We start from the raw sequence: 14,505 nt of genomic DNA, 5'->3' as shown, positions 1-14,505 counted from the left end.
GCCGTTTTATCTCGATTGCAACGCAATGACACTGAGCGTGTGATAGCTTACGGGAGTCGTTCTTTGAATGAGCAGGAAAAGAACTATTGCGGGACTCGATAAGAGATGCTAGCTCTGGTAAACAATGTGGACCATTTTCACTATTACTTGGTGGGACAAAAAATTGCGCCTGAGGACTGATAATCACTCATTAGTCTGGCTAATGTCTTTTAAAGAGCCTCAAGGGCAAGTGGCCCGTTGGCTAGGACGCTTACAGTATGATTCTGAGATACGACGTCACCCGGGGAGGTTACACAACAATGCAGACGCCTTGTCTAGAAGGCCCAGACGACCACATGGGAATTGTCCATCGTGTACTCCAACAGGATTATCCCAAGTTACGGTTGTTGCTAGAGACCTTCCGATCGGTGAAACCCCACGTGAAGTGAGAAATTGTTGGTACTCACTTTGTACTTGGTACGTACTTTGTCGTTTGTTGAAAGAGTGGAGGAAACCAGCTGTTGAGGAACTTCACGTCGATGCGCTGTGCTGCTCGTGCTGTCTGGGCCCAGTTTGAACTGTTGTTGCTACAACAGCGGGTTCTCTATGTAAAGTCAGCTGCCCACACTACTCAAGCTAAACTGAGGATGATTGTACCAAAACAGTTAGTGGAGCAGGCCCTTGTCGAAGTTCATGATGGCGTTGCTGGCGCCTACCTTGGAGGAATGGAGAGCCTAATGAAGATGAAAGCTAGATTCCGGAGGCCTGGCACGACCAAAGAGGTGCATTGTTACTACGATCTATGTCTGACATGTGCCAAGTGTAAGCCAAGGGCGAAACCCAGAGCACCACTTTGGTCATTTACCTCTGGCAACCCCATGCAACGCATCCATATTGACATTGTTGCTCCCTTGCCACGGTCTCGGAGAGGAAACCGCTACATTTTAACAGTTTAGTGCTGTCTTACCAACAGGGCTGAGGTGTTTGCAATGTCCAACCAGCGTGCCACAACCTCTGCAAAGGTGATTGTAAGGAACTGGATCTGCAGATCTGGTGTGTGCCTGACAGCATTCATAGCTATCAAGGCCGTAATTTCGAGTCAAGAACATTCTCGGAAATGTGCCAAATCTGCACAAACCTTAAGGAGCATGTTGAAAGCTAGAGTTGAAGATAATCCAGCTACACGGGATGAGCACCTCGATTTTTGCCTGATGGCCTATCGCAGTAGTGTTCATTCCTCCACGGGGCACAACCCGTCCGAGCTCATGTTCGGTAGAGAGATGAGGATACCTTTGGATGTAATGGTTGGCGGTGCCGAAGACAATGAGTGTTCCTACACTGATTTCGTTGCTGTAGAACAAGTTGCACAAGTTGCAGAATACTTAACTGCTTGAGGTAGCTCAAATGGTCAAACTAGCTACACGTTTTCAACTGCACCATGAAGCTGAATTGGTTCCAATAGTTCAAATTGTCTAACTGGCTTAATCTATTCGACTGGCCAAAAGCATCAAGCCAGCGAAGACCGCTAATCTGACAGCAAACAATGCCAAATCTTTCTCGATTCTTTGAAGGAGTTCAACTTGTCAAATTTGCTCAAGTGGTCTAACTGCATAGGATGCACAAAGCTTTATAGGTTCAATCTAGAAATCTCCACAATGTAGCTAAATTTGTCGAAGTGGTTGAAATGGTCCAAGTAGTTGAAATTGTTCCACTGGTTTGATGGTCAAACTAGTGAAAAAAGTTGCAGAATCTATCGTAATTCGTTGAAGTCGTTCAAATTGTGAAAGTAACTCATATTTCTTGAAACTGCAGAGAAACTGTACAATCTAGCTGAATTGTTTCAAGTAGTTATAATTGTCAAAGTAGCCTCATCGATTCAACTGATTGGAAGGTCAAACCAGCAAAGACAGTCAAACTGCACAAATTGCTTATTCTATATGAATTGGTTGAAGAAGTTCAAATGGTCAAACTGACCAATGCGGGCTAATCACACATAATCATTGAAAAGTCAAACTAGTGTGGACAATCATACTCCAAAAATAGCCCAATCTATCTTAATTGGTTCACGTGCTTGAAATGGTCAAACTAGTTTAACTTCCTCAACTGCATGAACCGCAAGATTTAACTGAATTTTTTCATGACAAATCAGCTTAATTGCTTCGACTAGTGAAATAGTCAAAGTAGCGGAAACGGTTAAACTGCACAAATTGCAGTCTCTATCTCGACTAGCTGAAGTCGGTGAAATGATCGAACTAGCTTAAATGCTTCAACTGCACAATATGCACACTTAGCTAAACAGTTTGAACTGCAGATACGGCACAATCTATCATACATGGATGGAATGGTTAAATAGTCCAACTAGGGAGGACTGGAAAAAAAAACAGCAACTAGTTAGAACTGTAAAAGCTAGAAATGCAAGGAAGGCTGAAGAGAGAAGAAAAGGAAAGACAAGAAAGGATGGAAGAAAAGGACAGACAAGAAAGGGTGGTAGAGAAGGACAGACAAGAAGGGATGGAAGAAAAGGACAGACAGGAAAGGTGAAATTTGATATCACCGAGTATCTTGAGTTGGTATTTCCATTTCAGGAAGCAGACGCTGATAAGTGTTTCTTGCGCTTTGAGAAAGTAACTGGCAATTCTTAAGTGGCCCACGGATTCCTGGGTAATTCAATTACAGAGTGTACTAGTCGATAAAGCAAGAAAAATTTAAGGACGGTTAGGTGTACAGCAAACTGCAAATTATGACACTGCTAAGGATATTATTTTAAGGGGTTCTGAAATAGTTGCCGAGGTTCAGAGACCGTGAGAAAGTCAATAGTCAGACTTATGTAGAATTTGCTAGAAGTAAGGAACAGTTATTTGATCGTTGGTGCCATTCGCAGAGGGTAGATGAGAGTCACGATAGGTTAATGACAGCTAGTTTTAATAGAGGAGTCTAAGAGGTGCATTCACAGTGATGTCCGAACGTTGGTCGATGAGCAAAAAGCACAAGCCTTAGAGAAAGGTGCACGACTAGCAGATGAGCTTTGGTTGAGGCACAAAGTGAATTTCATGGAAAAACCCCATCAGCTTCACACTTCACCCGCTAGAGTTCTGCCTCCTTCGGTACAACGATGGTTTGCAAAACCAGAGAAGTCGGCAGGACATCCAAAGCAGAATCCTGCTAACAATTATGGGAATCATTTCAGCTCCTCATGGTCAAGACACAACAAGTTTGATCGAGGTAAGCCCATCAAGCCGATTTCTAGCTGCCCGGAAAAGTGGAGAGTGGCGCCTAAGCTTGATGGTTTTTCTCGCTAAGACATTCACTTTAACTGCTGTTGGTGAAGATACACCGCCCTCCCCAAGTTCTAAGAGAGAAGACTGGAGCAAGTGCTGTGAGTGAAGTCAGTGGCCCCTGCAAATCTGTCATGGATCTTTTTCAGTCCTTCATCCACCATGGTTCGATGTCATTGTCAACTGATACGTCCAACTCCATACCAATCAAGATCTTGACAGGCACCGGAGCTTCACAGTCTCTATTGCTGAGTGACACTTTGGTGTTTTCTGAGAAGTCGTCCACTTGTGCGAGTGTTCTAATAAGAGGAATCAGTTCCAAGTACACCCCGGTGCCACCGTATACACAGTATACACCAGTAGTCGTCAATGCTATTGTCACCGACAAGCGTGGTTAAGAAAAGTCTCCAGAGCCAGTAGAGAGGAGAATTCTCCGTCTGTACCCATAATGTGTTGTGACGCGAGCCATAAGTAAGAAGTTAGAAACCAGAGACAAAAGAGGTAACATTAGCTGACACCACCATCAGCCAGGTCCTTACGGGTGAGCAACCGAATCCCTCTTTCTCTCAGCCACTATAAGTACTTTCTGAGAAAAGTTCAATGGAACAGGTCAAAAAGATGTCAACTTCTCAACTCATTGCAGAACAACACGAAGACCCGGAAGTCTCACCTATATTTTCAAGAAGTGTTAGTGAAAGCGAAGTATCTCAGAACCCCACCTGTTACTTTACGAAGAATAGAGTGCTTATGAAAGCGTGTAGACCACACCATGTTCCCACAAAACAGGAGTGGGCTGTCCAGTACCAGATGATTGTCCCAAAGACCTACAGACCGGACGTTTTAAGCACAGCGGATGAGGCCCCCTTGCCTGGCCACCTGGGTGTCAACAAAACCTGCCAGAGGTTCTTAGACCATTTGTACTGGCTCAGTCTAACAAAAGTTGTGGCGCAATACTGCAAGTCGTTTCACACTTGTTAGATGGCTTTGAAACCGAGTCAGATCGTTCCAAAAGTACCGTTACAGCCACTACCAGCCCTTCAAGAGCCATCCAGCAGAAGAATCATTGTTGATTGTTGAGAGCCACTACCTAAGAAGAGGTCTGGACACCAGTATTTGATGACCATCATGTGTGCATCCAGTAGATTTCCTGAAGCCGTGCCCTTGAGAAATATCAGTGCAAAGGTCATAGTCAGAGCCTTAACCAAGCTCTTTACACCGGTAGGTCTCCCAAGTTCTATCCAGTCTGACCAAGGTTCCAATGTTGTGTGGCATATTTCAACACGTCGTGCACGAGCTTGGAGTCACACAGTATATGTCAACCGCATGTCACCCTCAAAGTCAAAGAGCTCTCGAAAGATGGCACCAAACACTGAAGAACATGATGAGGATCTACTGTTTCGAAACAGAAGAGGATGGGGACGAGGGTAACCATCTACGACTGTCTGCTGCAGCTGAGTCAGTACAGGAGTCTCTAGGATTCAGTCCATTCGAGCTTGTATTTGAGCACACTGTGAGAGGACCTCTTAAACTGCTTAAAGAGAAGTTATTATCTAGCAGCACTGAGTCTACGAATCTCTTGCAGTATGATTCAGATTTTTGCAGTAAGCGTTTTAGAGCTTGTGAGTTAACTAAAGCTAATCTTAGTCCTTTCGAGATGCATTTGAAAGAGAATTATGGTTAAATAGTCAAACTTGGGAAGACATTTGAGCGTTCAGAATGCTGCTGTCGCCTCTTAACAGACAAGCAACCAATATCCTGAGCTACCTACATGAAGAGTTTTAGCTGCGACTCGGTACCTTGTCTTTTTGCTCTTTCACCATTGCTGTTAGACAGTTGAATTGGTTTAACTGGATATAATGGTTAAACTTACTAAAACTCTACCTGGAAACAAATGCACAAAGTAGGTAGAATGGTCAAATAAGTGTATTTCATGCTCATTAACCGTTTCAGCTAATTTGACTATTTTAACGACATTATACCGATTCAGCTGCCATGTGCATTTCGTCCAGATAAACCGTTTATGCTAGCGTGAGACATTTTGAGGGGTCCAATCGATTAAGCTAGTGTGTGCATTTCGTCAAGTTGTACCGTTTCAGCTAACTTTCAGGAGTTTAGATACATTGCGCAATTTTGCAGGTAAAGAGTCCTCACTAGTTTGACTACTTAATCGAATGAATCATATAGGCCAGATTGTGCACATTTTGCTATTCAGGTAGATTGTGTAGTCTATGCAGTTGAACTGTCCGCGATGCGTTGACTATTTAACCAGTTGAGCCAATTAAGTTAGTTTGACTATTTAAAGTACTTGAGTCAATTCAGCTAGATTGTGCGGGTTGTACAATTCAATAATTGAAGCCAGTTAGACCACGGGAGATAGATTGTGCCTGTTTTCCGATTGACTGTCTTTCCTAGTTTGACTTTTTAACCATTCGATCCATCAAAGCTAGATCGTGCAGTTTATGCAATTCACCATATTAAACCTCTTGCGCATATTGTCCAGTTGGCTAGAGCATATAAACTACTTTGTCCAGTGGAGAAAGATTGTGCAATATTTGCACTTTAACTGTCTTCACTGGTTTTGAATATTTGGCCAGTAGAACCAAGTAAGTTAGTTTCAATATTTTCTCTTCTTGAACCCATTTAGCTAAATTATGCAGGTTGTGCAGTGGAATAAATGGAGCTAGTTTGACCATTAGAACTACCTCGTCCAACTAGGATAGACTCTTCTCTTTTTTTCGCTCAAATGTCTTCCCAAGTTTGACTATTTAACCAGTTGATCCATTAAATCTAGATTGTACAGTCTGTGCAATTCAACCTATTAAGCAGTTGTGGATATTGTCCAGTTGAACCATTTAAGCTAGTCTGACCAATTAAAATACGTCAACCAATTAAGATGGAATAATGATTGTGGATGTATGAAATCATATATGGGCACCGCGGTGAAGAGACGAATATACTGTATTTCTTGACCAATAAGCCGAGACCCCAAACGCTAGAGCCCTTTTAACAGACTTGTGTTGTCCAAAAGAACAAGCAAAACCATCAGCTATAAGGCGAGAGTAAAATTCTTGATTGTAACAGGCCATTTGAGTAAACGAACTTCACGGAAAACATTAGCAAATGGCTGATATGATAGAACAACAGAAATACACATGGAAATTTTTACAGTAACTTTATAACCATCCTTTCGTCTTTAAAAAGCTAGAGGCTCAGTAGGTTCTGTTGTGTCGGTCATTGTTAAAACTGTCTCTGTTTTGATGCTACTTTTCGACATAGAAAAAGTATGTCGGATAAAATTATTCACCAGAGAAGAAATGATTCTTTGCTAGCTTCAATAATGACCGGGGATTAATTTCAAATGATACAACGAAGGATTATGCCGACAGAAATACCGGAGGTCCAGCAAACTCGTTACATGAGGTCACACAACTCGGGTAATATTCAGGGTAAAAATTTGCATATTGTCTCCCGTCATTCTGCCGACTTCTCTGGTTTTGCAAACCATCGTGGTACCGAAGGAGGCAGAACTCTAGCGGGTGAAGTGTGAAGCTGATGGGGTTTTTCCATGAAATTCACTTTGTGCCTCAACCAAAGTTCATCTGCTAGTCGTGCACCTTTCTCTAAGGTTTGTGCTTTTTGCTCATCGACCAACGTTCGGACATCACTGTGAATGCACCTCTTAGACTCCTCTATTAAAACTAGCTGTCATTAACCTATCGTGACTCTCATCTACCCTCTGCGAATGGCATCAACGATCAAATAACTGTTCCTTACTTCTAGCAAATTCTACATAAGTCTGACCATTGACTTTCTCACGGTATCTGAACCTCGGCAACTATTTCAGAACCCCTTAAAATAATATCCGTAGCAGTGTCATAATTTGCAGCTTGCTCTACACCTAACCGTCCTTAAATTTTTCTTGCTTTACCGATTAGTACACTCTCTAATTGAATTACCCAGGAATCCGTGGGCCACTTAAGATTGCCAGCTACTTTCTCAAAGTGCAAGAAACATTTATCAGCGTGTGCTTCCTGAAATGGAAATACCAACTCAAGATACTCGGTGATATCAAATTTCACCTTTCCTGTCTGTCCTTTTCTTCCATCCTTTCTTGTCTGTCCTTCTCTTCCACCCTTTCTTGTCTCTCCTTTTCTTCCATCCTTTCTTGTCTTTCCTTTTCTTCTCTCTTCAGCCTTCCTTGCATTTCTAGCTTTTACAGTTCTAACTACTTGCTGTTTTTTTTCCAGTCTTCCCTAGTTGGACTATTTAACCATTCCATCCATGTATGATAGATTGTGCCGTATCTGCAGTTCAAACTGTTTAGCTAAGTGTGCATATTGTGCAGTTGAAGCATTAAGCTAGTTCGAGCATTTCACCGACTTCAGCTAGTCGAGATAGAGACTGCAATTTGTGCAGTTTAACCGTTTCCGCTACTTTGACTATTTCACTAGTCGAAGCAATTAAGCTGATTTGTCATGAAAAAATTCAGCTAAATCTTGCGGCTCATGCAGTTGAGCAAGTTAAACTAGTTTGACCATTTCAAGCACGTGAACCAATTAAGATAGATTGGGCTCTTTTTGGAGCATGATTGTCCACACTAGTTTGACTTTTCAATGATTATGTGTGATTAGCCCGCATTGGTCAGTTTGACCATTTGAACTTCTTCAACCAATTCATATAGAATAAGCAATTTGTGCACTTTGAATGTCTTTTCTGATTTGACCTTTCAATCAGTTGAATCGATGAGGCTACTTTGACAATAATAACTACTTGAAACAATTCAGCTAGATTGTACAGTTTCTCTGCAGTTTCAAGAATTATGAGTTACTTTCATAATTTGAACGACTTCAACGAATTACGATAGATTCTGCAACTTTTTTCACTAGTTTGACCACCAAACCAGTGGAACAATTTCAACTACTTGGACCATTTCAACCACTTCGACAAATTTAGCTACATTGTGGAGATTTCTAGATTGAACCTATAAAACTTTGTGCATCCTATGCAGTTAGACCACTTGAGCAAATTTGACAAGTGGAACTCCTTCAAAGAATCGAGAAAGATTTGGCATTGTTTGCTGTCAGATTAGCGGTCTTCGCTGGCTTGATGCTTTTGGCCAGTCGAATAGATTAAGCCAATTAGACAATTTGAACTATTGGAACCAATTCAGCTTCATGGTGCAGTTGAAAACGTGTAGCTAGTTTGACCATTTGAGCTACCTCAAGCAGTTAAGTATTCTGCAACTTGTGCAACTTGTTCTACAGCAACGAAATCAGTGTAGGAACACTCATTGTCTTCGGCACCGCCAACCATTACATCCAAAGGTATCCTCATCTGTCTACCGAACATGAGCTCGGACGGGTTGTGCCCCGTGGAGGAATGAACACTACTGCGATAGGCCGTCAGGGAAAAATCGAGGTGCTCATCCCGTGTAGCTGGATTATCTTCAACTCTAGCTTTCAACATGCTCCTTAAGGTTTTGTGCAGATTTGGCACATTTCCGAGAATGTTCTTGACTCGAAATTACGGCCTTGATAGCTATGAATGTTGTCAGGCACACACCAGATCTGCAGATCCAGTTCCTTACAAGCACCTTTGCAGAGGTTGTGGCACGCTGGTTGGACATTGCAAACACCTCAGCCCTGTTGGTAAGACTGCACTGAACTGTTAAAATGTAGCGGTTTCCTCTCCGAGACCGTGGCAAGGGAGCAACAATGTCAATATGGATGCGTTGCATGGGGTTGCCAGAGGTAAATGACCAAAGTGGTGCTCTGGGTTTCGCCCTTGGCTTACACTTGGCACATGTCAGACATAGATCGTAGTAACAATGCACCTCTTTGGTCATGCCAGGCCTCCGGAATCTAGCTTTCATCTTCATTAGGCTCTCCATTCCTCCAAGGTAGGCGCCATTAACGCCATCATGAACTTCGACAAGGGCCTGCTCCACTAACTGTTTCGGTACAATCATCCTCAGTTTAGCTTGAGTAGTGTGGGCAGCTGACTTTACATAGAGAACCCGCTGTCGTAGCAACAACAGTTCAAACTGGGCCCAGACAGCATGAGCAGCACAGCGCATCGACGTGAAGTTCCTCAACAGCCGGTTTCCTCCACTCTTTCAACAAACGACAAAGTACGTACCAAGTACAAAGTGGGTACCAACAATTTCTCACTTCACGTGGGGTTTCACCGATCGGAAGGTCTCTAGCAACAACCGTAACTTGGGATAATCCTGTTGGAGTACACGATGGACTATTCCCATGTTGTCGTCTGGGCCTTCTAGAGAAGGCGTCTGCATTGTTGTGTAACCTCCCCGGGTGACGTCGTATCTCAGAATCATACTGTAAGCGCCCTAGCCAACGGGCCACTTGCCCTTGAGGCTCTTTAAAAGACATTAGCCAGACTAATGAGTGATTATCAGTCCTCAGGCGCAATTTTTTGTCCCACCAAGTAATAGCGAAAATGGTCCACATATCGAGTCCCGCAATAGTTCTTTTCCTGCTCATTCAAAGAACGACTCCCGTAAGCTATCACACGCTCAGTGTCATTGCGTTGCAATCGAGATAAAACGGCGCCAATGCCCAAGGGTTGACTGGCATCTGTGTCAACTACGAATAATCCTGCATCAGCACTAAAATCGGGATATGCCAAGACGGGTGCAATGGTCAAGCGATGTTTCAGTTCATTGAAGGCACTTTCTTGTTCCATCTGCCGCTGGAAAGAAACATCCTTCCTCGACAATTCGTAGAGTGGTTCTGCGACGATCGAGAATCCAGAAATAAACCGCCTATAGTAATGGCATGACCAATGAAGCTTTGGAGCTCTTTGATGTCTACTGGGGTTGGCCAAGTTCTGACAGTCTGGACCTTGTCAGGGTCAGTTTTGATGCCATCTGAAGAGACAACATGCCCTGCGAACGAAACTTCTCTCTTTAGAAACCGACACTAAGTTGGCTTCAGCTTAAGAGGAGCAGTTCGTATCCTGTCAAATAATAACCGTAGGCGATGCAGATGTACCTCGAGGGAAGGGGCCCAGATAATAATATCATCCAAATACGCAAGACAGTGTGTCGAAGTCGGTTCACTGAGTGCTAAATTCGTCAATCTGGTAAATCTAGCTGGCCCATTCGTGAGTCCAAAAGGCATAACCCTCCATTGGAATTGTCCACAATGGGTCGAGAATGCTGTTTTGGGTCTTTCCTCTTCTTTTACTTGCATCTGCCGATACCCAGACGCCAAATACAGACAGGAGAACCATGGGCCACCACCCAGCGCTTCCAAGACATCATCGATCCTCGCTACCGGTATTGCATCTATCTATGTACACAAATTCAGTTTGCGGTAATCAATGCACATACGGTAACTTCCATCATGTCTCCTTACCAAAACAACCGGACTGCTCCAGGGGCTCTGCGAGTCTTCAACTCTACCATTCGCTAGCAGCTCGTCCAGCTGTTGATCTATGATCTCCCCCTGGTGCGGTAGTATGCAACGAGGAAGCTGCTTAATGGGAGCATGCTCACCACCAGTATTAATGTCGTGTTCCATAAGATCTAATCATCCTAAATCAGAATCGTTACTTGCAAATATGTCCTCATATTGGTCTATCAGTAGGGAACATTGACTTTTCTGCTCATCTGAAAGCCCATCTGAACTTGGCTGGATAACTTTTGCCCTTCTATTCTCTCTTTCTGTACTTTCCTGCTTAACCAGAACATTGGGTTTCCTTGAGCTATACATCACCAAAAAAAAGCGTTTTTGCTTTTTTGTTGCTAAAACACGCTGGAATCAGCTATATAGCATAAAAAGCGTATTTTGGTTTGTTAGCCGAAAAATTGTGTTGTTGCCAGCGTTATTACACCTGAAATAGTTTTTCTTCCAGTTTGCAGCGAGTCACCCTGGTTTTTACTTCATTTTACTCAAAACAACGTTTTTACTTGTGTCTGGCTAAGTGACGGCGTTTTAGAATCCTCTTTCTTGGAACAACCTTTACCTCTGTTTTCGTAACCAAACTACACTTTTGATGCTCCATATTACTGGAAAAATGTTTTGGTTTGTTGGCAACTAAATTAGATTATCTTTGAGCCGTATATCACAAAAACCAGCGTTTTTGCCTTTCTGTGTTTAAAATACGCTGCGTTTAGTTTTATTAGAGGAAAAACATGTTTGGGTTTGTTTGCCGTAAAATGGGGCTGTTTCCAGCGTTATTGCACCGGGAAAAGGTTTTCTGCCAGTTCTCAGCGAGTCATGCTGATTTTTATCTCATTTTGCTCGAAAGAATCTTTTCGTTTGTTTTGGGCTAAGTTACGTTGTTTTCAGCATTATGTTTCTGAGAAGAGACTTTTCCTTGGCTTCCTACGTAAACTGTGCTTTTGACCCTTTATCTTATCGAAAACATGTTTTGGCGTGTTGGCAATGAAATCGGATGTTTCGAGCATTTTGTTACAAACAAACAGCGATCTCGTTTTTCGTTTCTGAATGCCCTTTTTTGACTCTCATAGTAGCGGAAATACGTTTTTGTATGTTGGCAACAAAATCGCGCTGCTTTGAGTTTTATATCACAAAAGAAAGCGTTTTTGCTTTTTCGTTGCTAAAACACGTTGGACTCAACTTTATAGCACAAAAAACATTTTGGTTTGTTTGCTGTAATATTGGGTTGTTTTCACTCTTATTGCACCAAAAAAAGGTCTTCTTGCAGTATGCAGCGAGTCACCCTGATTTTCACTTGATTTTACTCAAAACAACGTTTTTGCTTGTGTTTGGCTAAGTTACAACGGTTTTGCTAGCTTTTGGCTAGGCTGCGCTGTTTTCAACATCATCTTTCTGAGAACAACGTTTTCTTCTTTATTTTTGTTACCAAACTGCCCTTGTAAATTACGATGCTTCCAGTTTGATCGCACCAAAAACATGTTTTTGTTTGTTAGCAACTAAATTGGGCTGCTTCGAGCTTTATGTTGCTGGCTCCTTGCTAAAATACGGTGTTCTCAGCTTTGTAGAACCAAAAACATGTTTTGCTTAGTTTGCCGTCAAATTGGGCATTTTCCAGCATTATTGCAGCGGTTAATGGAATTCTTTTCCAATTTTAACGAGTGACGCTGAGTTTTACTTGATGGCGCTCAAAAGAACGTTTTAGCCTGTTTTTGGCTAAGTTACGCTGTTTTAAGCATTATCTTTCTAAGAACAACCTTTACCACTTTTTCCTACATGAAATACGTTTTTGACGCCCTCACTTACCAAAACATCTTCTGGTTGGTTTGCAGCGAATTTGAGCTGGTTTGAGCTTTGTGTCACAAAAGAGAGCGTTTTTCCTTTTCTGTGTTTAAAATAAGCTGCTTTAAGCTTTATTGCAGCAAAAACATGTTTTGGTTCCTGTGCCGTAGAATTGCGCTGTTTCTAGCGATATTGCATGGGGAAATGGTTTCCTGCTAGTTTGTAGTGAGTCACGTAGATTTTTAGTTGATTTTATTGATTTTACTAAAAGTAACGTTTCTGCTTGTCTTCTCCTAAGTTACGCTGTTTTCTCGGTTTTGTAACTAAACTACACTTTTGACGCTCTATCTTACCGAAAACATGTTTTGGTTTGTTCGAAACGAAATTGGGCTGCTTTGAAATTTAGATCACAAAAAACAACCTCTTTCCTTTTCCTTTGGCTGCTAAAATACGTTGCACTCAGCTTTATAGCACAAAATACATGTTTTTATTTGTTTGCCGTAAAATTTAAATTCAGCCTTATTGAACAGAAAAAGGTTTTCATCCAGTTTGCAGCGAGTCACTTTTAGTTTCACTTGGTTTTAAGCGAAACAACGTTTTCGTTGGCTTTCGTACCTTAAACGCCCAGTTTAGGTACGAAAAAAAAGGAAGAGGCTGTTCTGGCAAACATAATACTGAAAACAGCGTAACTTACCCGAAAATAAACGGAAACGTTGTTTTGAGTAAAATCAAGTAAAAATCGAACTGACTCGCTGCAAACTGGCAGAAAACAGCCCAATTTTACGGCAAACAAACCATAACATGTTTTTCCTGCAATAAAGCCAAACGCAGCGTACTTAAAACGCAGAAAGGTAGAAATGCTCTTTTTTGTGACGTAAGGCTCAAGGTAACCTAATTAAGTTGCCAACAAGCCAAAACATTTTTCCGGTAATATAGAGCGTCCAAAGTGTAGTTTGGTTACGGAAACAGAGAACAAGGTTGTCCTCAGAAAGACGATTCTGAGACAGCGTAACTCAGCCAAAAGAAAGCAAAACCGTTGTTTTGAGTAAAATCAAGTGAAAATCAGGATGACTCGCTGCATACTGCAAGAAGACCTTTTTTTGGTGCAATAAGACTGAAAACAACCCAATATTACAGCAAACAAGCCAAACATGTTTTTTGTGCTATAAAGCTGAGTCCAACGTGTTTTAGCAAGGAAAAAGCAAAAACGCTTTTTTTTGTGATATAAACTCAAAGCAGCGTGATTTTGTTGCCAATATACAAAAACGTATTTTCGCTACTATGAGAGTCGAAAAAGGGCATTCAGAAACGAAAAACGAGATCGCTGTTTGTTTGTAACAAAATGCTCGAAACATCCGATTTCATTGCCAACACGCCAAAACATGTTTTCGATAAGATAAAGGGTCAAAAGCACAGTTTACGTAGGAAGCCAAGGAAAAGCCTCTTCTCAGAAACATAATGCTGAAAACAACGTAACTTAGCCCAAAACAAACGAAAAGGTTCTTTCGAGCAAAATGAGATAAAAATCAGCATGACTCGCTGAGAACTGGCAGAAAACCTTTTCCCGGTGCAATAACGCTGGAAACAGCCCCATTTTACGGCAAACAAACCCAAACATGTTTTTCCTCTAATAAAACTAAACGCAGAGTATTTTAAACACAGAAAGGCAAAAACGCTGGTTTTTGTGATATACGGCTCAAAGATAATCTAATTTAGTTGCCAACAAACCAAAACATTTTTCCAGTAATATGGAGCATCAAAAGTGTAGTTTGGTTACGAAAACAGAGGTAAAGGTTGTTCCAAGAAAGAGGATTCTAAAACGCCGTCACTTAGCCAGACACAAGTAAAAACGTTGTTTTGAGTAAAATGAAGTAAAAACCAGGGTGACTCGCTGCAAACTGGAAGAAAAACTATTTCAGGTGTAATAACGCTGGCAACAACACAATTTTTCGGCTAACAAACCAAAATACGCTTTTTATGCTATATAGCTGATTCCAGCGTGTTTTAGCAACAAAAAAGCAAAAACGCTTTTTTTGGTGATGTAT

The 14,505-nt window shown here is 41.8% G+C and overlaps 1 protein-coding gene across 1 annotated transcript; it reads left to right on the top strand.

Annotated features, from left to right (window-relative positions):
• Positions 1 to 202: 202 nt before the first annotated feature.
• Positions 203 to 1,373, top strand: LOC136277589 (uncharacterized). The gene is made up of 2 exons (XM_066159963.1): positions 203 to 456; positions 953 to 1,373. Exons 1-2 carry the CDS (start codon positions 203 to 205, stop codon positions 1,371 to 1,373), a joined length of 675 nt encoding a protein of 224 aa, XP_066016060.1.
• The last annotated feature ends 13,132 nt before the right edge of the window (positions 1,374 to 14,505 follow it).

Source organism: Pocillopora verrucosa, chromosome 13, assembly GCF_036669915.1.
Source record: "Pocillopora verrucosa isolate sample1 chromosome 13, ASM3666991v2, whole genome shotgun sequence".
NCBI classification, from domain to species: Eukaryota; Metazoa; Cnidaria; class Anthozoa; order Scleractinia; family Pocilloporidae; genus Pocillopora; species Pocillopora verrucosa.
This window is presented reverse-complemented; position numbering and strand designations above follow the sequence as displayed.

What these genes read in the sequence shown, in the direction of transcription:
- LOC136277589 (XM_066159963.1), top strand. Translation starts at nt 203, where the DNA reads ATGTCTTTTAAAGAGCCTCAAGGGCAAGTGGCCCGTTGGCTAGGACGC. An exon ending in TGGTACTCACTTTGTACTTG is followed by an intron (nt 457 to 952) that starts GTACGTACTTTG and finishes TCTTACCAACAG; the next exon opens with GGCTGAGGTGTTTGCAATGT.